At 41.2% G+C, this 24,439-nt stretch overlaps 1 protein-coding gene across 4 annotated transcripts in view; it reads right to left on the minus strand.

Moving 5' to 3' along the window:
- piezo1 (piezo type mechanosensitive ion channel component 1 (Er blood group)) overlaps positions 1-24,439 on the minus strand; it is a 175,763-nt gene that overhangs the window by 106,621 nt on the left and 44,703 nt on the right. For all 4 annotated transcript variants that reach the window (XM_028604250.1, XM_028604248.1, XM_028604247.1 and 1 more), the window contains exons 2-4: positions 20,408-20,503; positions 7,944-8,109; positions 7,471-7,612 (exon numbers count right to left, since the gene is read on the minus strand). In XM_028604250.1, coding sequence (XP_028460051.1) covers positions 7,471-7,612; positions 7,944-8,109; positions 20,408-20,503 — 404 coding nt within the window. The remainder of the gene's footprint in view (positions 1-7,470; positions 7,613-7,943; positions 8,110-20,407; positions 20,504-24,439) is intronic.

Below are 24,439 nucleotides of genomic sequence, written 5' to 3' on the forward strand. Positions count from 1 at the left end.
ATTGTATTGTATGCAGTCATGACAATAATGACTCATAGTTTACTAAAGGCCAGTTCCCAACATAGAGGCTAACCTTAGAAAGCTCGTGGACACAATGAGGAGCAACACAAATTATGCTAGGGTTATTAGAGGGGGGCTCTGCTCAGTGCTCCTGTTTGTGTACTTTAAAGTTTTGTAAAACAAAACACAATATTATCATATAATCACAATATGATTTCAATGAAAGCCAATAAATGAAATTTGAAATATCACACTGCCCTCATTTTTAAAGAAGTAGGAGGTAACCAGGTACAAATTACTAATAAATATCTGGTTAATTTTCTAAATAAAATCCAGCGTGCTCATAGCGGATCATATTTCCCTGCACTACACCTTGAAAACACAGCACAGAGCTGTTCCACCTCTACTCCTTTGGATGGAAACTAACTGGTGGTGGTTTTGTGGTTATATTCTACGTGAATTCACGAGAACTTGTGGGTCCTCGTGACTACAGCTGTCAGTCATGGCCGCAGCGGTGCCGCAACAAATCCGGACCTGGTGGGTGTTGACGGATGGCGGAGCACGCAGCCGGCACACAGCGAAGCCGGTTTGCAGCCGTTACACATCTGTTGGAAATGAGGAGTTATGGTTCGTTGTGCAGGTTGGCGCAGTTTGTTTTTGTTGCCGTTTGTGGAGCCTGGGCTGTCTACAGAGACCGCATTTTTTTACAGTGTGTTCAGGGGACAGGCAGCTAGCGGATAGTGAGGAGCAGTTTGCTGTATGTGACAAAAAATGTTGCAGCCTAAAAAACACGCCACATCACTTAGAGCACCTTCAAATATCAGATAAGCTCATCAAGTACAGCTATCATCTTTGTTTTCTCTTATATTTTTCCTTTTGTCTTTCCTTCTTCTCATTCATCTTTTCTACCTTCTGTCCACGTTTCCTTATCTCTTTTCATCAACTGATCTAAAATTATGAAAATCTCCTAAACTGGAGGTATAAGGTCTTCCCTTAAATGGCAAACTAAACTTTCTACTACTTCTGTTCTTTCACAAGTAGTACTTTGGCTACTTTTACTGAAACTGTTCACTTTTGACTGTAAGACTTGTTATGAAATATGTTTGCCTCATTTTCAGAGAAAATGAGGCAAGTCAGTGTTACAACTAGGCACTAGTGTGGCCTTTTGAACTGAGCTCATACAGTTTTACACAGGGGCAATCACTGTAAAGTCACTGAGCCTAATTCAATCCAGATCTGCATTAATGCTATGTGGACACACAGAGTTTAATAACATTCAGTACAGCGAAGAGAAGGGTGTCAGCCATGTTTATAAAGACAGAACAAAGGCAGTGCACCTTTTTAGAGGGATAAAAACACATTGTTCAAAACAAGTACAAAATCTGTAAAACTAATCCAAAGGGCACCAAAAACCAGTGCAGCAAGTTTAGTCTGTTTATTAAAAACTAAGGCTACCATCAGATAATCCTATGTACCGTACGTGAATATAAGAGCCAGTTGCCAGTTCTATAAATTACTAATCAACATAAGCTTGTCGTAAGGCAGCACAATAAAGAAGTGTGAATATAATTTATGCCTGACCAGGACTCGTTTAGTTTAGGCTTGTTTAGTTACTAGCACCTAAACCAGGTACTGTAAGTGCAAAGTAACCTGCTTTATTTAATCTGATTTAACCTGACTGTATGCAGGATTGGTAACTATTTCCAATATACACTTTTTTATACATTGTTTTAAATGGTTTACACTGGGACAGCAATAAATAACTTATGGGTTCTTAAAAAGGAGAGAAAAAGATCCATCTTCTGTAGTAATCCTTTAAAAATACCCATCAATCACTATGAGTGAAACAAGAGTTCGGAGTATTCGGCCTTCTTGGAGACCTTGACTGGAGTCCTGCATGGGGCTCCAGTGGGGGACTCCATTGTTCTGCTGGGGGACTTCAACGCGCACGTGGGCAATGATGGAGACACATGGAGAGGCGTGATTGGGAGGAACGGCCTCCCTGATCTAAACCAGAGTGGTTGTTTGTTGTTGGACTTCTGTGCTAGTCATGGACTGTCTATAACAAACACCATGTTCAAACATAGGGATGCTCATAAGTGTACTTGGTACCAGAGCACACTAGGCCAAAGGTCAATGATCGATTTTATAATCGTTTCATCTGATCTGAGGCCGTATGTTTTGGACACTCAGGTGAAGAGAGGGGCGGAGCTGTCAACTGATCACCATCTGGTGGTGAGTTGGGTCAGGGGGTGGGGGAAGACTCTGGACAGACCTGGTAAACCCAAACGGGTAGTGCGGGTAAATTGGGAACGTCTGGAGGAGGACCCTGTCCGACTCACACCTCCGGCGGAGCTTTTTGTGCATCCCTGTGGAGGCTGAGGGCATTGAACCCGAGTGGACAATGTTCAAAGTTTCCATTGCTGAAGCTACGGTGAGGAGCTGTGGTCTTAGGGTCTTAGGTGCCTCAAGGGGCGGTAACCCACAAACACCGTGGTGGACACCGGTGGTCAGGGAAGCCGTCCGACTGAAGAAGGAGTCTTTCAGGGATATGTTATCCCAGAGGACTCCGGAAGCGGTTGCAGGGTACCGAAGGGCCCGAAGGGCTGCAGCTTCTGCCGTGAAAGAGGCAAAGCAGCGGGTGTGGGAGAAGTTTGGAGAAGACATGGAGAAGGACTTTCGGTCGGCACCAAGGTGCTTCTTTTTAAAAAGGGGGACGAGAGGGTGTGTGCCAATTACAGGGTATCACACTTCTCAGCCTCCCTGGTAAAGTCTACTCCAAGGTGCTGGAAAGGAGGGTTCGGCCGATAGTCGAACCTCGGGTTGAAGAGGAACAATGCGGATCGTGGAACAACAGACCAGCTCTTCACTCTCACAAGGATCCTGGAGGGAGCCTGGGAGTATGCCCAACCGGTCTACATGTGTTTTGTGGATCTGGAGAAGGCGTATGACCGGGTCCCCCGGGAGATACTGTGGGAGGTGCTGCGGGAGTATGGGGTGAGGGGGTCTCTTCTCAGGGCCATCCAATCTCTGTACGACCAAAGTGAGAGCTGTGTCCGGGTTCTCGGCAGTAAGTCGGACTCGTTTCAGGTGAGGGTTGGCCTCCGCCAGGGCTGCGCTTTGTCACCAATCCTGTTTGTAACATTTATGGACAGGATATTGAGGCGTAGTCGGGGTGGGGAGGGGTTGCGGTTCGGTGGGGATCTCATCGCTGCTCTTTGCAGTTGATGTGGTCCTGATGGCATCATCGGCCTGCGACCTTCAGCACTCACTGGATCAGTTCGCAGCCGAGAGTGAAGCGGTTGGGATGAGGATCAGCACCTCTAAATCTGAGGCCATGGTTCTCAGCAGGAAACCGATGGAGTGCCTACTCCAGGTAGGGAATGAGTCCTTACCCCAAGTGAAGGAGTTCAAGTACCTTGGGGTTTTGTTCGCGAGTGAGGGGACAATGGAGCCTGGGGTTGGGCGGGGAATCGGGCGCAGCGGGTGCGGTATTACATTCAATTTATCGCACCGTTGTGACGAAAAGAGAGCTGAGCCAGAAGGCAAAGCTCTCGATCTACCGGTCAGTTTTCGTTCCTACCCTCACCTATGGTCATGAAGGCTGGGTCATGACCGAAAGAACGAGATCCAGGGTACAAGCGGCCGAAATGGGTTTCCTCAGGAGGGTGGCTGGCGTCTGGCGTCGATGGATGGATCAATCACTACCTTGCGGTTATATATGTGCCTCCTTCCTGAGCGAGTAATTATATGTTTTGAGCACAGAGAACTATATTTTGCAAGCACATTACATTGCATTTTGAACAGAAATTAACACTCGCAAAAAATTATTTAGTTTGAGTAAACAAAAACCTATTCCGTGCACAATAAATGTATTTGCATGTCTTACTCTGCTCGCAGGTAGACGCTGCTGTGCTCCGGTCATGTCTCCCTTACTCACGCTCAACTCTAGACACACTCGCTGAAATTTTCACAGCGTTACAAGTGTGCCACAAAACCAACCAATCAGAGAATCAAAGGTCAATTCTGATTGGCTGTTTGTCTCCAATTAGAGCTCAAGTAGCAGGAAACGCATATCTACAGTAAAAACAGTCTTTGACACAACACCTGCAGTGATTCCCCAGCACGGGGTATCTCTGCTGTAGCCAGTACTTGGAAAGATTGTGGAGCAGCTTAACTAATCAAAATAATAATTGAAATTATGATTGATTTAAAACAATATATCAGCTAAAACTGCTCAACACAGATGTTTAAACATATAGTGAAGTAATTAATAGCAGAAATATATAGCTAAAAGTGGCCTACTGACTTAGCCAACACTTCAAATGATTAGCTAAAAGTAATGGATGACTGTTGAAACATTAACCACACTTCAAGTAGTAGCCTAGGCCTAGCTAGTAGAAACCAAACCAACCTAAATGTTTACAGTTCAATTGCATGAAAGAATATTCACTTTAATATGATAAATAGTGTGAACACCTTGGGAATTTATAGGGCGGAGTATGTGAGTTTATATGACAGGGCTGTGGGGGAACCTCAGACCAGAAAGGTTGGAGAGCACTGATCTACAGTATTTTATATTATTGAACGACCGGTACCGACATGCCTTAATAGTTAATACCGTTGTTTGAATTACATATCTCCATGTGTGACCAACGTCATCCTTCACAAGCAACCTAACATTATCCCAGAATGGATAAAGTCTATGCATCCAGCATATTCATCTGAACACACCTAAAATGTCATAATACAGTCACTTGTATGAAATTTGTAATACTGGTTACATAGTTATCGTGTTTTATTAACCTTAATTTTGTTTGCCAAGGCTATATTTTATTGGCTTGCAAAGTAGCTATCTGTTGCTAACGCTAACGTTAGATAATTTATGTCAAAAAGCAGTAGTATACTAACGTTATTGCCAAGATATGGTTTCATGTTAAGACAGTGTAAATCCATGACAACACTTGACGAGTCTTACAACACCTCTCTGGTCTCTAGTGAAACCATATCTTGGCAGTAGTTAGCTAATATTTCTGCTTTTTGAGATGAATTAGCGTTAGCAATGGAAAGCTCCTTCGCAAGCTAATATATCAACAGAATTCAGGTTAATAAAACACGGTAATGTAACCAAAGTATTAAAAACTACTTACATGTGGCTATAGTGCGACAGGCCTACTGCTGTTCAGTCTCGCATTGCGAGACCTAACTTAGCTACAGTGCTGCGAGGCCCGTTCAGATGACACGTCGGCTGCTGTGTGTGAGCTAGATTCCTTGGGATGAGTCAAACTAACGTTAGTCACACAAGGAGATATGAGTCAAACAAAACAACGGCATTATAGTACACACAAATATTAAGACATTTCTGTGATATAAGTCAATACAAAATACTGACCGAAATGTGTTTTATTCCAGTAAGGGACTATTTCCGACAATTTCTTGATGCCTTCTGTACTGATTTGCGCTTGGCAAAGATGTACAGATGTCCTTTGTTTTTCTACAGCCATAACACATATGACTAAACCTCTGCATTCTCATCTTCCCATCACACTCTTCTGTTATGGTGTGGTAGCCATTTCAGTAGATTTACTCACTAACATTGTTGTGGAAACTAAATGCATTCCTGCATTACTGCATTAATTCAAATACTAAGTTACTCATCTAGTAAACTAGTATTCACATGAAATAAAACAATAAAACATTGAGACCATTCAACAAAGGACACTGGGAAATAACAAATTCAACACTGGTTGCTATGGACTCATCACTAGGCTTCCTCAGTCATTGTATATTTTAGCATAGGTAAAGCTGTCGAAGCTGAACATTATCCAAAACTCCATTTCCCAGACGAGCGTCAATTTGGGAGCTTGCATGCTACCACTCCTTCTTTCTCAAATGCTTTGAGAAGGCTGTCGTTTGCACAATTTCACAAATAATCACCGGGAACGAAAGAATATTTGAGTCGGGTATGGCTGCAGCCTGGAGACCATGCTGGAGACCCTCTGTCTCATGCCTTCCCGGCTGCGATATTACGAATCTCACTATGGACACACCAAGACCCGCCCTTCAATAGCATTTATTGGCCAGGTGTCCAAGAGAACGCAAGGTAACGTAACCCCATTTGTTCAGGTCATATCCCCTGACCAATCGGCTATCCTAACCTTAACCACTTGAGGTGAAATGCCTAACCCCAACCAATCGAGCTGCTTCGTAGGGCGGGTCTTGGCGTGGCCATAGTGGGATTCGTTGCTTGCCGGCTGGTGCTGTCCGTGGTGCGAACTTTAATTCTCCGATTGGTTGGTTTTGTGGCAAACTTGGAACGCTGTGAAAATTATATTATAATATTATATATTATATTTGTAATTTTCCTTAGTAAAAATATATATTTTTGAAGTCACGTATGTGACAAGTCACGTTTTCAGCATGTGGACGGATGCTAAAGACGGCAATATTAAGGTTCGTTGTACACTCTGTGCTGGTGGCGACAAAGTGCTATCTAGCTACAAAAACATTACGTCAAATTTGAAGAAACATTTGGATTCGCAGCACTGCAGTCAAACTTACAGAGCAAGTCCCACCAGGTGGTGCGAAGCAGAGAGCAGGAGGTCCCCCACCACCCAAACAACAAAAGCTGGACTTCGGTGCAAAACCAGTAAGTGGGGGAGAGTTGAAGAAGTTGGTCGGGCAGTATGTTGTAGAGGAAATGCTGTCCTTAAACACGGTTGATTCGCTCTCTTTCATGCCATAATAAACCAGATCCCTACTACTGGCAACGCCGAGCTGCCTCACAGTAAACCGGTTGTCATTTTTATGTTGAGGCTGTGGGGGTGTTGTCGGCAGTTGCTGAATGTAACTAATAAATGAACTTGTAATCTAACTTCGTTACTTTTAAAATGTAAAGTAACTAAATTACTTTTTCAAAGTAACTGTGGCAACACTGCCCGTGAACGAGCCTGAGCTTACAGTAATACGCATCGTCGCTGCTGGAGTTACTGCACGTCTACTGGAGAATGGAGGATAAAACTCCGTAAAAGTTGCCACACACATGGTTTAGGCTTTGGCCATAATATTTTCAAACCGTCTAACCGTGGTTACTCGAGATCGCCGATATGCAATCTATCTATCGCCAGTCTGACAGGCTGGCTACATTGAACACGTCTGTGTTGATAGAGAAGCAAGATCTCCCACACCAAAGGTATGTGTCATATCCACTGCGCCATCACTACCACCAGATGCAACTAACAAATCTTGCTAGCTTTTCAACATTACCATTACCCTACTTTTAAGTGAATGAGGCTTACTGATAATTTGCATGATCTTACAGTTAACTTGCTTCATAAAACAGCACCACATAATTAATTAAACACCATGTCAATTTAGATTTCAACATTTTAGATTTTCAACATTTTAGATTTAGATCCCATCAACACTTCAGCTGTATCTCTCACTCTTGCAAACACTCAAATTACTCACAGATGTAATGTTGGCAGCAGCCACCATTTTTCTGTTTCTGACCAATCTGTTGCAGAGGACCATTGTTATCAGGGCAACCACACACACACCCAGGTCAGGACACAGAAGGCGTAATGCACTCCAAGGATCATCCAAGGGAAGCCTAGGAGACACATACACACATGCATATGTGGAAATATCAAGGGAGGTCAAACATTTTTCCATCTACAAACACCTGCATGTAGATGTAACTGACAATCTTACATTCTGATATTTCCCCAAATATTCTGCACGTCCTCCACCAATGGAGGCAAATAAAAATGTATCTGTTCTTGTCTTATATTACTTTAAATATTTTGGCGAATAACATTTTCACGATAGCAGACTATTGTCTGGATATCGTAAACTCATATTTTCGACACCCTTTCCCCCAATTAGTACTCCAAACATTAATGACATTGGCATGGATAACTGGTGCTACACTAGTAACATACCTGGACAGTCCTATATGTCTGCTTATGGTGTCCCATTGTGAACAGTTATCACCTATGGCGATGTTGAGAGGAGGATATGTGTATAGTACTGTCTGGAAGCAGATGTGAGACAGTACAAATAGTAGACTGGTACAGAACACCGCTCTGATAAACCGACCTGTGTGACCTGGAAGACAGAAAGACAAGAAGACATAGGGAAACGTATAAGTTCAAATACAAAATAGGAAATAATTCCATTTCACATATACAGAGTACGATACACAAAATGAAAGCATCCTGGCATTTAATCCACTGGTTAAAGGGTTATTTCGGGGGGTGGGGTTCAAACTGCACCCTATTTTACCATACATTGGTAAAAAAGTGTATTTTACAATGATAAAATTACTGTTTATTTAAATGGAGTCTGGTGGGTTTGGCAATGGCAATTTTGGTGCGGTTTCATGTTAAACAAAAATAATATTACTCTTAAACAAAAAAGTTGACTGCTGTAGGGATCCTTTCCATAATGATGTCAAACACTGTAACTAATAATCTGAATATGTCAGTTGCAAAACAAGCACTTTGTGTGGATGTAAATTGAAGGTGCGCAATCGCCGATTAATGTTACATTGTAGCTTGTTTGTCTTGTTTAATACTGGACCAAAATCAAATATTGTTGTTCCCTCTAGCCACTTAGGCACAATAACATAGGAAAATAGGTTCCAGGTTGAATAAAAACAAAGTTTTCCTTTAAAAGCATAAGGATTTGTCAGTTCCGGTTTGTACATCGGAACAACATCATTCAAAATTGGCCCCTACCTCTGCTCGCCAGAGGGTAAAAGCCAGCCCCAGATTCACTCTCATTTTGAAAGGGCTTTGTCTGCCTGGTGTTTCGCTTCGCTTTATTTGCGTTTTTTCTGCACTGTATCCTGCCTTTTGGTAGCTTTCTCTTAGCCTCGTGAGACCGTCGTGATCTCGCGAGCTCCAGTTTTCCACTTGCAGATCAGTCTGGCATCTTGAGATAGAAAAAATTTGGAGCCGCTCGCCAAATGACCGGGCCAATCAGCGTTGGTTTTGAGGTGGGTTAGGTGGTGATAGACAGATGGTTTATCCAATCAGCTAACCAGTATTTTCAGACAGCGGTCCGGGAACCTGAAATGGTGCCTTTTATTCCTAAATTCTCATTACACAAACGGCAAATATCCTTTACCGACATGTTGCTTGCTTGCTGAGCTAACGAGCTATGCTTTGCCTGCAGCAGCAGGGGTAGCCTGGCTTGTGGTTGTATTTTCGTATGCTTTGTGGATCTGATTGGTTGATTTGGCCCGTCTATCACCAACAAAGGTGATAGACAGATGGTTCATCCAATCAGCTAACCAGTATTTTCGCCCCTTCCCAAAAGTTCTCCAACGGAAAGTTCCCAGATGGATATGCAGAGCAAATGTGAAGCAATCCATCTGGCGGAGTCAGGTTAGCTTCCTCTTGCATTGCATGCTTACAATCTGGCACCTAGTCGCTATGGTTTTATAGAGTCTGATGCCCAAAAATGTCCCGGACAAGGCAAAATAAGGAAATACATGCAGCTGGAGGGTCTCTGCAATTACACATTTCTAGTGGGTCGTAAGTGATGGTTTAGAGGGATAACTATTGTATGAGTCGATACATTGTTTTTTTTTGTGGAAAAACTTACTCATGCCTCTTACTCATGCCTTTAACCATCTTATCCAGAGTCAGATGAGAATATGGTATGTGTCATGTAGGCATTATTTTAGCACAAAGACTGGAAGCATCTGGAAACTGCTAGCGTAGCTTTACCAAAAGTGAAACATAAACACCTACTTAAAACCTAAGCCTGGTGGTATTCTACATTTTCCTTTTTCGTCACAAAATTGCATGTGCTGACTTAATCCAACAATGAATTTTTACTACAAAAAAGTATTGTGTGTGTATTCAAAGTATATACCTACCACTGTGCACTGAAATACAGTAGTGCCCAAAGTGTTAAATTTGTTTGTTATGGTTGCTATATATTTATATGTCAATATACGTATCCAGTCCAGAGGACCACTGCATGATATGATTATATCATAATGATATGATTCCATCAAAGTTGATTTCTGGAAGTACTGTAGTAATTATTGCCCAGTCTTAATCAGAACCAAATCCCCATCATCTGTGGATGGGTATCCACAGAAAATGTTACATTACTGTACCATGAACCAATGTGTTGGTCAAAGGGAAATGCTGGAAATGCTAATTCACAGCAGACTTCACGGCAGACTGGCGGGTAGTTATTGGGGTATGTTTGTGCGAAGAGTAATGGATAGATGTCAGATGTCAGTCCTGAGCTTGGCTTCACTGCTGTTGAGTCACTAGTTACAGCCATCAGCTCCATTCCTCTGGCTTTGTTAATTTAAGGAATCACACATTAATAAGTCAACTATGAATGCTAAATGTCATGTCAAGCTTGCTCCTTTTCTCTTACAGTAATGTTTCTAACTTCCACCCATTACACATACATGATGCGTGGTGGTGGGTGTGGAGATGCTTTACTAGGGCAAGGTATTTATGAGTGGTGTAATCCACCATAAAGTTAGTTGTGATGAAACCTGTGCCATGCTGTGCCGTTAGTAGATCCCCACTGTGTCAACTGTGATAATATGTGGCTATAAACACAGCAGGCTTAACACATAGCATAGGGAGGACACCAATGTATTAAAATGTCTTCCAAAGATATTCATTCAGTTTACTATTACACAATAAATCCTCACAATTTGAAAGCTAAGACAAGTTCATGTATGTCAGTTTTGCTTGGAAAATTACTTACGTGATTAATTGATAATCAATATAGTTGCTAATTATTTTCTCGGTCAATTGACTAATTGATTATTTGACTAATTACTTAAGCATTGAATAGCAGTGAATGCAGGTGAAGGAGTCAAATCATACTAAGAATAAACATTTTCCAGTGGTGCACTTGCAGCAGTTTCCCCTTCTACTGTTTGTATTTCTAGCCCAACCCTCTGTGGATGGAAATCATCCTGTGTGTGTGTGTGTGTGTGTGTGTGTGTGTGTGTGTGTGTGTGTGTGTAGTTTCCACTAAAAGAAACAAGAGGAACTCTAAAAATCACTAAATCAACAAGTCTTCCAACACATACGACCACATAGGTTACTTGTCCCTACCCACAGGAGAGTTTCCCAAATTAGCATTTAGACATTAGACATCAACACGTCCTCATACCTAAATGTAACAGTCGCAGTTTAAACACATGGTTAACATTGTGAAACGGTCATAGTTTGGTTCGGTTTAGGCACCAAAATTATTTGGTTAGGTTCCGGAAAAGATTATGGTTCGAGTAAAATTGTTACGTAGTCCATACATAAGCAACAACTTCCATATATGACATAATTAAGCATGTGAGGTAGTTAGGTTTATTTCATGAAGTTAAAATAACTCGGGAAATGAACAGCGGTCTCCTGGGTGAAAAGTCCTTTGTTTGTTTAATGCTATAATGAACATATAGGCCTTTAGCCTTTTGTTGTTGTATCATGTCTCTTTCTTTGGTATTGGCACCTGTCCCTGCCTGTCCTTGTCTTGAGGTTTGTGGAGCCAAATCTTAATTTTGCGAAGCGGGCAGAGCCTGATGAATCTGCGCTGCAACAAGCAACTGGCAACCAGTACAGCTAACTGTCAAAAGTTGAGACCTTTTTGCAATTTAAGGCCTTTATTTTTGACAGGACGGTTAAGAAAAGGGCGAGAGAGGGGGAATGACATGCAGCAAAGGGTTGCAGGTCGGAACCAAACCCGCTGCCACTGCATCAAGGACTGAGCCTCTGTATATAGGCGTGCGCTCTACCAGGTGAGCTACCCAGGCGCTTCTTAAACCTAGTCTCGCATTGTCACACCTTTCTCAACAGCCCTACGTAGGAGGGTATAGCTAGTCCGATCCGGGATGGGAGAAAAACGTGCTCTGGTTTATTGTCATTTCTTTAAACCAATCACAATCGTCTTGGGCGGAGCTAAGCGCAGAGCAGAGCCAAGGTGTCGCTGCAAAATAGCCTCGGGAAGGAACTTGTTTCGATGGAACATGTGTACGTTCAAAGGTTGTTTTAGTCGTGCAACAGAAAACTCAGATTGGACAGATAGTCTAGCTAGCTGTCTGGATTTACCCTGCAGAGATCTGAGGAGCAGTTAACCATGAGGTGACCAGATGCGAATGGGTATAATTCGGGACGGGGAGAGGACATGAATTTCAAAACTCTGCACCAAAATTATTTATTATTTTTATTCAGGAATTCAACTGTCTGTCATGTAAACCCGAAAATACAAATAAATCATTAAAATCATGAACTCAAGTGTCATTATGAAACACATAAAACAAACCAAAGTGTTCTGAACAGTGCAGTTATAGTTATATGTAGTTTGCTGCTAGCATGCAGCCTGACATTTGACCCCCCCATGTGAAATGCCAAACTCTTTCCTACATACATTGCAAAACGCTTTGTTTGCATCACGTAAAACTGCAGTAATCCAGGGGTATTTCCCTACCCAGTCCTCCCGGTACCTGCAGAGACGTTTTTGCTTTTTAGCTACGTGTTCATCGGGTCCCGGGACACCAGCCTGAGCCTCCATTTCAACATGAATGAATGAAAAATAGCAATGCATGTTATCAAAATTCGCGCCTAATGTTCTATCAGACTATAACTACTCAAGAGTCTGCTCTTGAGACTTTGCTCTAATTTATATATAAAATTATATAATTATAAAATATAAATTATTATAATTTTTCGGGACGTCTGGTCACCCTAGTTAACCATAGTCCTCATAAATCCACCGAGTTTAAAATTACAACACAAAGCAAGCAGAAGGTAACGGACATCGGAAAACGGACATCCGAAAAGAGTGACATCCAGCAAAATTTCCGGCAGAACGAGAGCAATCCAGGAAGTGGAAACGTTGCCGGTTGGGGATGCATATGCATGCATATGCATACCCAACTGGCACCGTCAGACACCGCCTACCAAGAGCCTGGGTCTGTCCGAGGTTTCTTCCCAAGAGGGAGTTTTTACTTGCCACTGTCGCACTGCTTGCTCTTGAGGGAATTAGTGTAATTGTTTGGGCTTTGTAAATTATAGAGTGTGGTCTAGACCTACTCTATCTGTAAAGTGTCTCGAGATAACTTGTGTTATGATTTGATACTATAAATAAAATTGAATTGAATATAGACTATTTCAAACCAAACACAGCTCAAAACATTCTTCTCCTCAAGCCATTTCCTTAATGGAACAATAATTATCAAAATCACAACTGAGACTCACACGGGGGATTGGCAATTGAGACCTCCTAATTTCAGGCTGAAAATATGTTTCGGTTCAATTATCAATCCCAGTCATACTAGTCTCGTATTGCTAGACCGATCTCAACAGCACTGTGTCAATGGTGGAGTATGGTCTGGCTATATTGCTTTTCTGGGAAAGGGAAAAACGCTCTGGGTTTGTTGCATCTCTTTAAACCAATCACAATCGCTGTCAAAGTAAATTATGTTTATACTGTACTGAGTGTGTGCCTGTGGGAGTAAGTTTTGTACTTTCTGTGTGTCCTTCCGGTCCAAATGCTTGTGATAGTTGTAGTTAACCATGAGATTGGAAAGTCACTATTCTAATTCAGGGCCACACATAAAGAACTAGACTGGGGGTGCACCAGGTGGAAAGAGAGGTGGAGAGAACATGTTACCACCACACACAAAGAGCCCAGCTGCTCACCAGGTTAGAATCCAGAGCCACCTTGCTGTGAGGCCAGGGCGCTAACTCATGCACCAACATATGTACAGTATGAAAGCAGTTAAAAGACCATTTCAGAATTTATTTTTACTTTAAGAAACCAACTAACAATTCTATGCGGCGGTCAGTGTAGGTATGAAATTAGCCAGAGCAAGTAAATAATGTCACCTTTCAAACATGGAATCTGGATCATTGCAGGGTTCATCTATCTATTAAAATACTGGCCTTTTGGCATTCAAATGGGAAAGTTGGAATGTGTTGATTCTGATAAAAAATGACAGGACTGCTACAGATAGAATCACAGCTAGCACCATAACGAGGTTCCACAGCCCCTTTTCCTCTTCGCAGTGATTGCAGTACTGATGGAGGACAGCAGAACGTTGGAAAACAATGTCATAAAAGATGAAAAGTATTCAAACTAAATCCCTCAGTGATGAGCAGGGCTGTCAAAACCAACCAAAATGACAAATATTCCTTCTAAAAAAACACAGGATGGAATATATTCAAATAACTATTTTTGCACATTTTGATGGCAAACCCATACATGAGAGACATATCTACTTGTATACGTATATTTATTTGAAAATAAACATGTATTTTAAAAGATCTACATACATTAGACCTATACAGAAAAGAAAATAATGTACTATACCTTAAAGGTGCAATATGTAATACTGACAGCTAGTGTTTAATGATGATTCATTGTGAGTACACAGATGTTGAAATTACATAGAATGCCCGTCCCTTGTAGCTGTGATAAATTAGCCTGAAGCTAATGCTTAGCTACTTGTTCAGGAGGAAATGCCAACTCTGCATCCTTTTGGGTTCTAAGCTGTCTCCATATTTCAAATACATCTCCAATATTTACCAGGGGTTTGTCTCTAGTCATGCAACTGTTAGAATCATGCTCGTTTTTTTAGGTCGGAAATCTATCTCCGCTGATCCTGTTTGTTTGCTGCTTTCATGGCTGTAGCCTACTAATGTTACAGCTGTGGCGCACTGGGTTTACGTTTTTACAGTATATCTGGCAACCCGGCCTGGCTGTCAAACTGGGCAATTGATAACAACACACAGGCCAAAACACAAACAGAAATTCCATCACAGAACAGAAATTTCAAAATGAGAAAATACCGAATTAGCATTGTTGTCAGAAAAGATAGTTTTTCAACTTAGCATGTTTCCTTAATATCTGATGACGCATTGGGGTCATTTTTGGATTTATTACAGTAAATATATTACATATTGGACCTTTAAAACTTAATTTATAGACCGTAGACCTCTCTCTCTCCAGAGCGGGAACTCGTTTGTAATTTGACGAGAACGTGCAAGCATACAGCTGCGGTAGTGCTGCTTTCTTTCACAATCAGATATCTTTTTTTTTTTTATTTGTCTGTTGTTGTTTTTTACCTGTTTTACCCAGTTGTAAGAAAGATTCCAAAACAAACAGAAATAGGATCTTCATATTCCATCAACATTATGAAATTTTACTGTAATGGATGAAGTGACAAATGGAAGAAGTGACAAACAAATGCCAAACTCCATCCAGCAGACACAGAGAAGTCCTGCTGACACCCTCTGCACTGTGGCCTTGAATCTCATTTAGACATGTTCACACATGCAACACAAACAGCTTTCATCTTTGTTCATACCCCAACCTGGCGAGATACCATCTCATTTCAACACTGTCTTGTCATGTCTCAAACTGTCTTTATCACAGTGAGTGTCTGCACATCCAGGTAACAGCACACAGAACAAACTGGATTACAGTATGGAGGTATTAGGCAGCATGGAGGGAATTGTTTGTCCATGACACTCTCATAGACTTCTAACATGAATACTCAATTCTGATTGGTTGCAGGCCGCGATGAATTAACAGTGACATCATAAATGTAAAGATTTTCATTTAAAAAATACTCAAGGATTCAAAGATAATATTGTACCCCATCTCTTCAGACAATGAAAAACAGACACTTAACAAGACTCACAATAAATATGAATCCTTTATTCTCCCGATGGTTTTAAAGATACAATCCTTGGTTTTGTCATAGTGCCGAAACATCACTGTTATAGGGAATTCTCCTCTTAGGACCATACAAATCCCAGAGTCTTATGCACGATGTATAAGAGTGTAATTGGATATTTGAACACATGCCAGTTGTTGAGTAATCTCCAGCTCTGACTTAAACTGTCTCTTAATTCTCCTCTGAGCCTGTGTGTGTGTGTGTGTGTGTGTTTTTATGTGTGTGTGTGTGTGTGTGTGTGTGTGTGTGTGTGTGTGTGTGTGTGTGTGTGTGTGTGTGTGTGTGTGTGTGTGTGTGTTTGTCAAGGTTTTGGCAGGCCCTCGGTTTTCCTTTAGATCTATGTCCCCCTCTGTCTTTAACCATTCTCCCACCAAAATAAAAGCCTCTTTATGCATTTTAACTACCAAATCAGAAAGACTGTCAGGAAGAGAGACAGAAGGGAGGACTGAAAAAGAAATCTATGACTTTTGCCCCACCAGCAACTGGGACTAACGATCATGTCAGTTGGCAAAAGAGCAATTTTCATTTCAACATCGGGGGAAATATCAGGGGAGCTACTCAAACCCACACATGTATAATCTTCACAAGAAGAATGTGGGTTTGTATCATTTATGATACCAGGGGTGGAGAAAGTATTTAAATGTTTCACAGTAAAAGTAGCAATACCACACTGTAAAAATACTCCATAACAAGTAAAATCCCTGCATTGAAAATGTTACTTAAAGCGTAACTCTCGCCAATATGCAACCTAGGGTCTTTTTGTGAATGTACCAGAGTCAAACTTTCGTTTAAAAGCATATTTAGGACGGAATCACCACTTTTAAGACCGTATCGTTTTTCGCTCAAATGGCCTTTTGAATGGGAGTGCTAGGGGCACTTTTATGCTAGCCTCAAAATAGCTATTTTTAAAACACTAAGAAGGCTGGACACAACGTTAAACTTTGCTTGAAGTATCACCAGGTGCTCTACACCTTAACGAAAGCATTGACAACATATTGTTTGTGTACCCAGGGTTTACTAAAATCAAAGGTTTTGAACAACTCACCGTAGCTCTTGTTGGTTTTTGGTTTTTGGGTTAAAACGTAACGCCTGGGATCGGCGTTACGGGGGGCACTGGCAAGGGGATATATATTGTGTAAATAAAAACACTTAAAGAAACTCTTTAAAAAAAACATGTTTGGTTAAGTAAAAACAATTTAAAAGGGTACCAGAAATTAAAAGTCAGTTAAAAGGACCACTGGACAGGACAGACAGCAGGAAATTAAAACTTCATAAAAGGTTACCTCCACACAAGCCCTGGCATCTCTCCCGTAGACATTTATAAAATAAATAAAATATATATATAGAATTATTTAAATAAGTAGCCCAGTATCATAATAATAAAATAAATTCTGTCCCAATATTTAAAAAGAATCTATATTATTCAACTTCAAAATAAATATGTAAAAGGATAGTGACTTAATTAAATTAAACACATTTAAAAGATCTAAAATACTGTCAGAATTACTTACCCTTCAGTTTTAAAAGAATATATAAACATAAACATTTTAGTAAAAGTAAGTGCTTTTAAAAGAAAGTGCTTCATAAGTAAAAAGTGCAATAAACATGTAAAGTAAAAAATACATCATTGAATAAAATCACAATGTTAGTAAAATGCATAAAACAAATGGCATGTTTTATCATGTTAAAATCTCAGGTAAGTAATTCCTGTTGTGTAATCATAATAAATATTAGCAAGGAAGATAAAAGTACAATAAAATTATTCAAATATAAATAAGGCAGGACATTTTTTTTATAAAAGGTAAACCAAGGCATATTTGAAATATTTATTTAAAACAGTGGGAAAAATAATCATTTAAAATCTTAGGTAGAACCCCCTCTGCAGGTAAAAATTAAACCCTGGAAAAGAGGAAGGAATAATATAATCTAAAAAGCATACTAAAAGACATATATAGACATATTTTAACAATTAAAATGAAAAAAGTGTCATGTGTTCATGACAGTGTCATGTCACTCTTATGTACACTCACCTAAAGGATTATTAGGAACCCCATACTAATACCGTGTTTGACCCTATCCTATCAATATGGGCCAACATTTCTAAAGAATGCTTCCAGCACCTTGTTGAATCAATGACACAAAGAATTAAGGCAGTTCTGAAGGCAAAAGGGATCCACCATTACACCACCACCACCACCACCAACCTGCCCAGTGATAACAAGACATGGCGGATCCATGTTCTCATTCTGTTTATGCCAAATTCTGACTCATCAGACCAGGCAACATTTTTCTAGACTTCAACTGTCCAATTTTGGTGCGCTCGTGCAAAATGTAGCTTCATTTTCCTATTTTTAGTGGAGATGAGTGGTACCCGGTGGGGTCTTCTGCCGGTGTAGCCCATCCATCTCAAGGTTGTTTGTGTTGTGGCTTCACAAATGCTTTACTGCATACCGCGGTTGTAACAAGTGGTCATTTGAGTCAAAGTTGATCTTCTATCAGCTTGAATCACTCGGCCCATTCTCCTCTGACCTCTAGCATCAACAAGGCATTTTTGCCCCCCCAGGACTGCTAAATACTAGATGTTTTTCCTTTTTCAGACAATTCTTTGTAAACCCTAGAAATGGTTGTGTGTGAAAATCCCAGTAACTGAGCAGATTGAACTCAGAACAGCCCTTCTGGCACCAACAACCATGCCATGGAGTTCAGGAGATTGTCTAGACCTGGACCACCCCGCTAAATGCATTGAAGCATCTGCCGTGTGATTGGTTGATTAGATAAATGCATTAATGCAAAATTTAACAGCTGTTCCTAATAATCCTTTAGGTGAGTGTAGATACCTTCTAGTAAAGTGTTACCCTTTATTTTGCAGGTCCCATGTTACCGAGATAGTAGTCTATATTGTCCCTCACTTTCCGCTCTTTTTTTTTTAGTTAACTTTAAACTCTGGTTGCATCAAGCAACAATAACCGGAACCTCTGAGCAACGTTACAGGCTGAAAATGGCAAGTTTTAAAGAAAATTTGGATTGTGCAACAAGGCAGGCCTGCTTGGTTTGTTCGGGAAATGATTGTAAAGATTTAGAAAGAATATGTTCATGGCATTATCTAATTAGGATGTTTTGGCACCGATTGGCAGGGATTTGCTGTGGACGAAATACACACGGTGATATACTGATAAGAGCAAATTATGTTTAACCATGTATCCAGCTAATTAATTAAAAAAAGTATCTTTCAACTCAGGACAGCGCCACTTCTCACAGGTAAAACTGGGGATTGGGGATGAGAAGTTTAATCAGCTTCGTGGGAAATTATAAATCAATGCCACCGCCATGACCAATCACTCTATGACAGACGCTCCACTAAGCACCACCTGCAATGTTTAATATTAAATGAATGTAAAAATGAACTGTGAGTCTGGCACACGTGGGTGCTCAGTATTTTCCGTGGGTGCTCGAGCTCCCACGGTATCGGCACCTATGAGGTCGCGCAACTGTGAAAGATGTAATTTGGCATGCGGATGAGAGAGTGCTTCAGCATTTCAACCATGATTTCAACACATCAATTCCTCTCTTGCACACATATTGCCAGCGTACCATTGGTTAAGGTCCCGCGTGCCCATGGTGGCACACGTGCCTAAGGTTGCCGACCCCTGCTCTACAGTCACAAACTTTGACATCAGTCTGTATTGTTTTGTAGCAAAATTACTTATTCAGATCAGATGTTCAAAAACGTAAATGTGCATGGTTTGAAATAAACAAATCTACCTGCATTTCTTTTATTTGAATATTTGTTTGCAAAAGTTAAAAGGAAGCAATGCCTTCTGGTAATTTCAAGACAGAATCAAGTAGAGCCGAGTAGACCACGTCTGCGTCTTTATGTGTCTATGGTCTGCGTCAGTGTGGTGGTTGGAAGTTGTTGACAAAAAAATTAATCGAGGCATCAAGCGACACAAGGAGGGGTGGGGGCAGAGAAAAAGAGAGAGAAATATAAGAGAACCTGTTGCCTGACGTTGAAAAATGCTGCAAACTGACTGATTTGTTTTTAAACTGAAGTGCAGCTTCAACTAGCATTAGCGCTAATACAGCTAGCATGTTAGCGACACAGCTGAGCCAGCACACCAGGGAGAAAGACCGGACAGTGAGGAATATGAGGAAGAGGAAGAACAAAACGAGCAAGAGGAGGATGTAGAGATAGACATGGATAACGAATCTATGGAACTAACCATTGGAACTAACCAACACAGAACAACAAGCGTGCTGTGGGTCTGAATGTGGATTACCTGAAGCAACAGAGATGGAGACCAATGCTGCAGGAGGGAGTGTAGGTACAGTAAGTTTGACTACTTCAGAATATTATATTATTATGGAGCGGCTGGCTCTAATGATTTATTCTTTTTTTTTTTTTAAGTCTATGTTTTGGTGCAGTTGTTTATAGCATGGGAGTTTATGTTCACCATCACTGGGGCTATCCAAAGTGCGTGTTCTTTCCGTGCGTCAAAAGTTCTATCTGCGACACCCCCCCTCCCCCCACCCCACCCCCACCGGTGGGCCGCTGGTGGGTGGAAATGCCAGGGATGTTTTTTGTTCCCAGTCCATCACTGGTTACAGTGATTGGAATTGCATTAAATTTGACAAACCCGTAGTCTGAAAAATAATGTACATACAGTACAACACAGATGGTCTTACCTCTGAGTGTGTGCTTGTTCGGACACAGGAACCATGGCAGTAGCAGCAGGTAGAGGAAGTGAACCAATGACAGGATGTTGTAGCGAAAAAGACAAGCTGTAAAAACAGAAACAGCAGTCAAACAACAGCATTCATTTAGAGATTCTAGTATGTATGACATGGTTTAGGGCCCTGCCCTTGGTCTTGAGAGAGACATGTAATTGTGGCATAAAGCATACATGATACAACATGATTGAGTCTGAAAACAAATGTTTGTCATCAATTAAATTGCTAAAAATGACAACTACAAGTTTCAAGCTGAAAAAGGTTTTAAGAAAATTTGGATCATGCAACAAGGCTGCTTGGTTCTTTTGGGGAATGATTGTAAAGATTTACAAAGAATGTGTTTACATTTACTCTCTGGGGTGTTCTGGGACCGATTGGTGGGATTGTTGTGGACAAAGTACACATGGTGATTCACTGGTAAGAGCAAATGAGGTATAACCATTTATCCATCTAATTTAAATGGCTCACGTTACTGTATTGTCTCAACAGTTAACTTCATTTAATGTTTTATGTGGTGCTGTCTTTTGCGGGGTGCAAATGTTCCACCGAAAAAGTTTGTGGAGCTTAGCACCACCCAAGACATTTGTGATTGGTTTAAAGAAATGCAAACAACCCAGAGAGTTTTTTCTCCTATCCCAGAATGTATGTGTGGTGTAGCCCACAGTGCTGTGGAGTAAGGTCTGGCAACGTGAAAATAACAAAAGACTTTGCTGTTTTGGAATAAGGATTTGGTGAATAATGTGTTGTGCGTAAAATCGACGGCGTAGCCCCGCAGACCCCTATGCGTCTCCTCCAATGAAGTAGGTCATTGAATCAAATCGAAGCATTGATGGCAATTCTGCTGCCAGTTCTGCCTTTGTTTACCTTTTTCTTCTTCTTCTAGTCCGTAGAAAGAGCAACGTCGGTAGCCTTTGCTCATTAGCGCCACCACTGTTCAGGAGAAGACTGCAACTAGTGTCGCGACCACCAGCGAGAGTATAAATAGTCACAGCGATCCCATGATGTCTCATTTGCACGCGCCAGCGGGGCTGCATCTAGTATATAAGAGCCTTAAGGGTTATTCAGGGTGTGTAAAGAATAGTCAGAGAGACTGGTGTCTCCTTTCTTAACATCTCACTCAAATTTCTCTTTCAATCAAACTCATCTAATAACTGATATAACCATTGATGTCCTTTTTGCACCTGTATCTACACAGGCACTGTAGTTGGGTGTGTTGCACTAGAATTTCAAGTTCTGTTGGTCTGACCAATGCATGGCAGTGCAGCAATATATGACTTTATTAAAGGCAACTACTGTCATCATTTCACTCAGGGAGAGTCCACAGAGGGGGGCTTACTGTCGTACTGATGTACTCTGTTCTGTGTCTTGTGTGTTTTGGTTTGTTCCTGTGTTCTTTGTTCCCTTGTGTTGCCTAGTGTTGTGTCAAGTGTCTGTATTTAGGTTATGTCATGTTTTGTCTGTTTGTTCTGCTTCCTGTTTTATTTTGATAGTCTGGTCTTCTGTCTTGTCATGTCTAGCTTTGCTTTCTGTTTCCCGCCTTTGTTGATTGTCCTGCCCCCCCCCCTGATGTGCTTCACCTGTTGTCTCACCTGTTTCTGATTTACCCATCACCTCATGTATTTAGCCTCTGTGTTCCCCTTGTCTTGAGTCAGATCTTTTTGTAGTCATGCCCTTGTGTTTGTGCCCGCGTCAGTTTGCTCCTGCCTATGTTTTTCTCGTCAGTTTATTTTTTGTGAGTTTTCCAGTCTTTGTACTGCCGCTTTTTGTTTTTATTAAATCCTCCACTTCAATGTTTGCCTGCCTGCCTGCCTGCTCTCTCTGCATTTTGGGTCCTCTACTTCCCTCAAGACAAAGTATTTAGATGAAGTGAGCTGGTTTGACCATGGAGATGGGATATGGTTAACTTCACCACAATCGTGTCAATGGCCGTGCACTAGCTAGTGCTAGTGTGGGTAAGTGGTCGAGGGGTGTGGCGATGACATCATCGATACGCAAGTATGCGTCTTGTCCATCCATCCATCCATCCATGCGTCTTGTAATGGCAAAATTACATTTAAGCACAATTCCTTATATTTTTGTTTTATTTCTACTTTACTGCTCTCACAAATGCAGAGTCTCTCATTTTCCACATGTCGATTTTGATTCTAACTCTGTGAGACATCCAGTCTGGAACATTTTGTGAGCTCTGTTTGCCTGAACCGATAAAGGTACAAGGTCACCCCAAAACTATCCCATGTCTTCCCATGCCAGTTAAGATGTAACTGGGGGGTGAAAGTCATACAGGGAGGAGGAGGTGAGATGACTCCAAGATGTCTCTTGTATTTCTCTGATTGTCTTCACGTGTATCAGATTGCCTGTCGAAATTGTAGCGTCATAATAATCCAAGTGCGTGTGTGCTGTCACTCAAATGCATATAAACCTAGTGTTCTTGTGCACTCATTTGAGAAACTGACTCCACACTGGGCTGCGGCCTTCTGTGAAATCATGTTGATCCTATTTGCAAATATATATATATATATTTTTTTTTTTTTTTTTTTTTTTTTAATAAAAATACAAAAACCAACTTGGTTTTAGTCTGTCTTATTTGTTTCAATTTACTAAACTCTGAAATTTCCCCCCCTGCTGCAAAGGAAACTTCCATAACAGTCTTCACCGTCCAAAGTCAAAAGGGAGCTGGGACCAGGTTTCAAAAGTGCATTTACAGGATTCGTTTGGACGGTCGGCCCAAACGATGCAAAACATGTCTCAAGACCAAAAGGTGTCTCTGTGTGGATGGCCCCTTAGTTTGGCCCTTAATTCACAGCTTCAAGTTCAACTTAAAATCTAACACCTGTCGCACAACTATGAGACTTTTTAAATACGAGCACAAAAACAGGCAGAATCCTTAACATACAGGTAAGAATGTTAACATCACAACAGGATATCAGGCAGCTCTTTAACAGGGAGGGTGGGTTCAGGGGCTCCAGCCCCGAATGTTTTCGCAAAAGCCCTTCATCTTTTAGGCTGAATTTCTGCCTTTATGAGGCTGTAATGGGTTCTGTTTTAATGATTAAGACATACTTTATTGATTCTGCAAGCAACCCAACCCTGTGTTAGTTATTAAAGACATTACACACACATGCCTAGGACTTATACTAATGTAGATATGTCAGAGTGAGAGGGCTGGCCATTACAGGTGCCCAGAGCAGTTGGGGGTTTGGTGCCTTGCTCAACTGACTGAACAGCTACCAGTGCACACTAAGTACTTCTCCGGAGTGTTCCCAAGCCAAGTCTTTACAGACTGAGCTACTGCCACCTCCTCATTTTGGTCATTGGTAATTTTCTATTGGATGCCCAGAAGATATAACTTTATGGTAAGTGGACCTCCTGACCTTTCTTGTGCCACCTACGCAGAAATAAACACCTATACACAAGAAATGAATATCTGGGCGCCTGGTTAGCTCACCTGGTAGAGCAGGCGCCCATATAGGTTTACTCCTTGACGCAGATTCCACAGGTTTGACTCCGAGCTGTGGCCCTTTGCTGCATGTCATTCCCCCTCTCTCTCCCATTTCGAGCCTAGCTGTCCTATAAAAATAAAGGCCTGAAATACCAAACAAATCATCTTAAATGAAAAGAAAAAAATTAACATCTAAAATATATGCTGAATCCATTTGTTACCCAACGGTTGAACCATATTTATGTTGAACACTTCATCACTTTAAATTCAATGTAATGTAATTTTTAGGGTAAAATCATAACGCTGTCTCAGGACCAACACTCTACAATTTACAATGACCCAACAATTCCAACAAGAGCAAGCATTCTGTGCAACAGTGGTGAGGAAAAACAGACAGAACCAGGCTCTTTACTGAACACATACGTTACATTTGTAGCTCCACTACTGCTAATGCTCAAAAAGTATTTGCTCCATCCATATACTGTTAAAACTGTTCCATTAAACACTTCACAACACAGTTATGTGGGCTGTAATGAACATTGCAGCCT

Source organism: Perca flavescens, chromosome 17, assembly GCF_004354835.1.
Source record: "Perca flavescens isolate YP-PL-M2 chromosome 17, PFLA_1.0, whole genome shotgun sequence".
Lineage (NCBI taxonomy): Eukaryota > Metazoa > Chordata > Actinopteri > Perciformes > Percidae > Perca > Perca flavescens.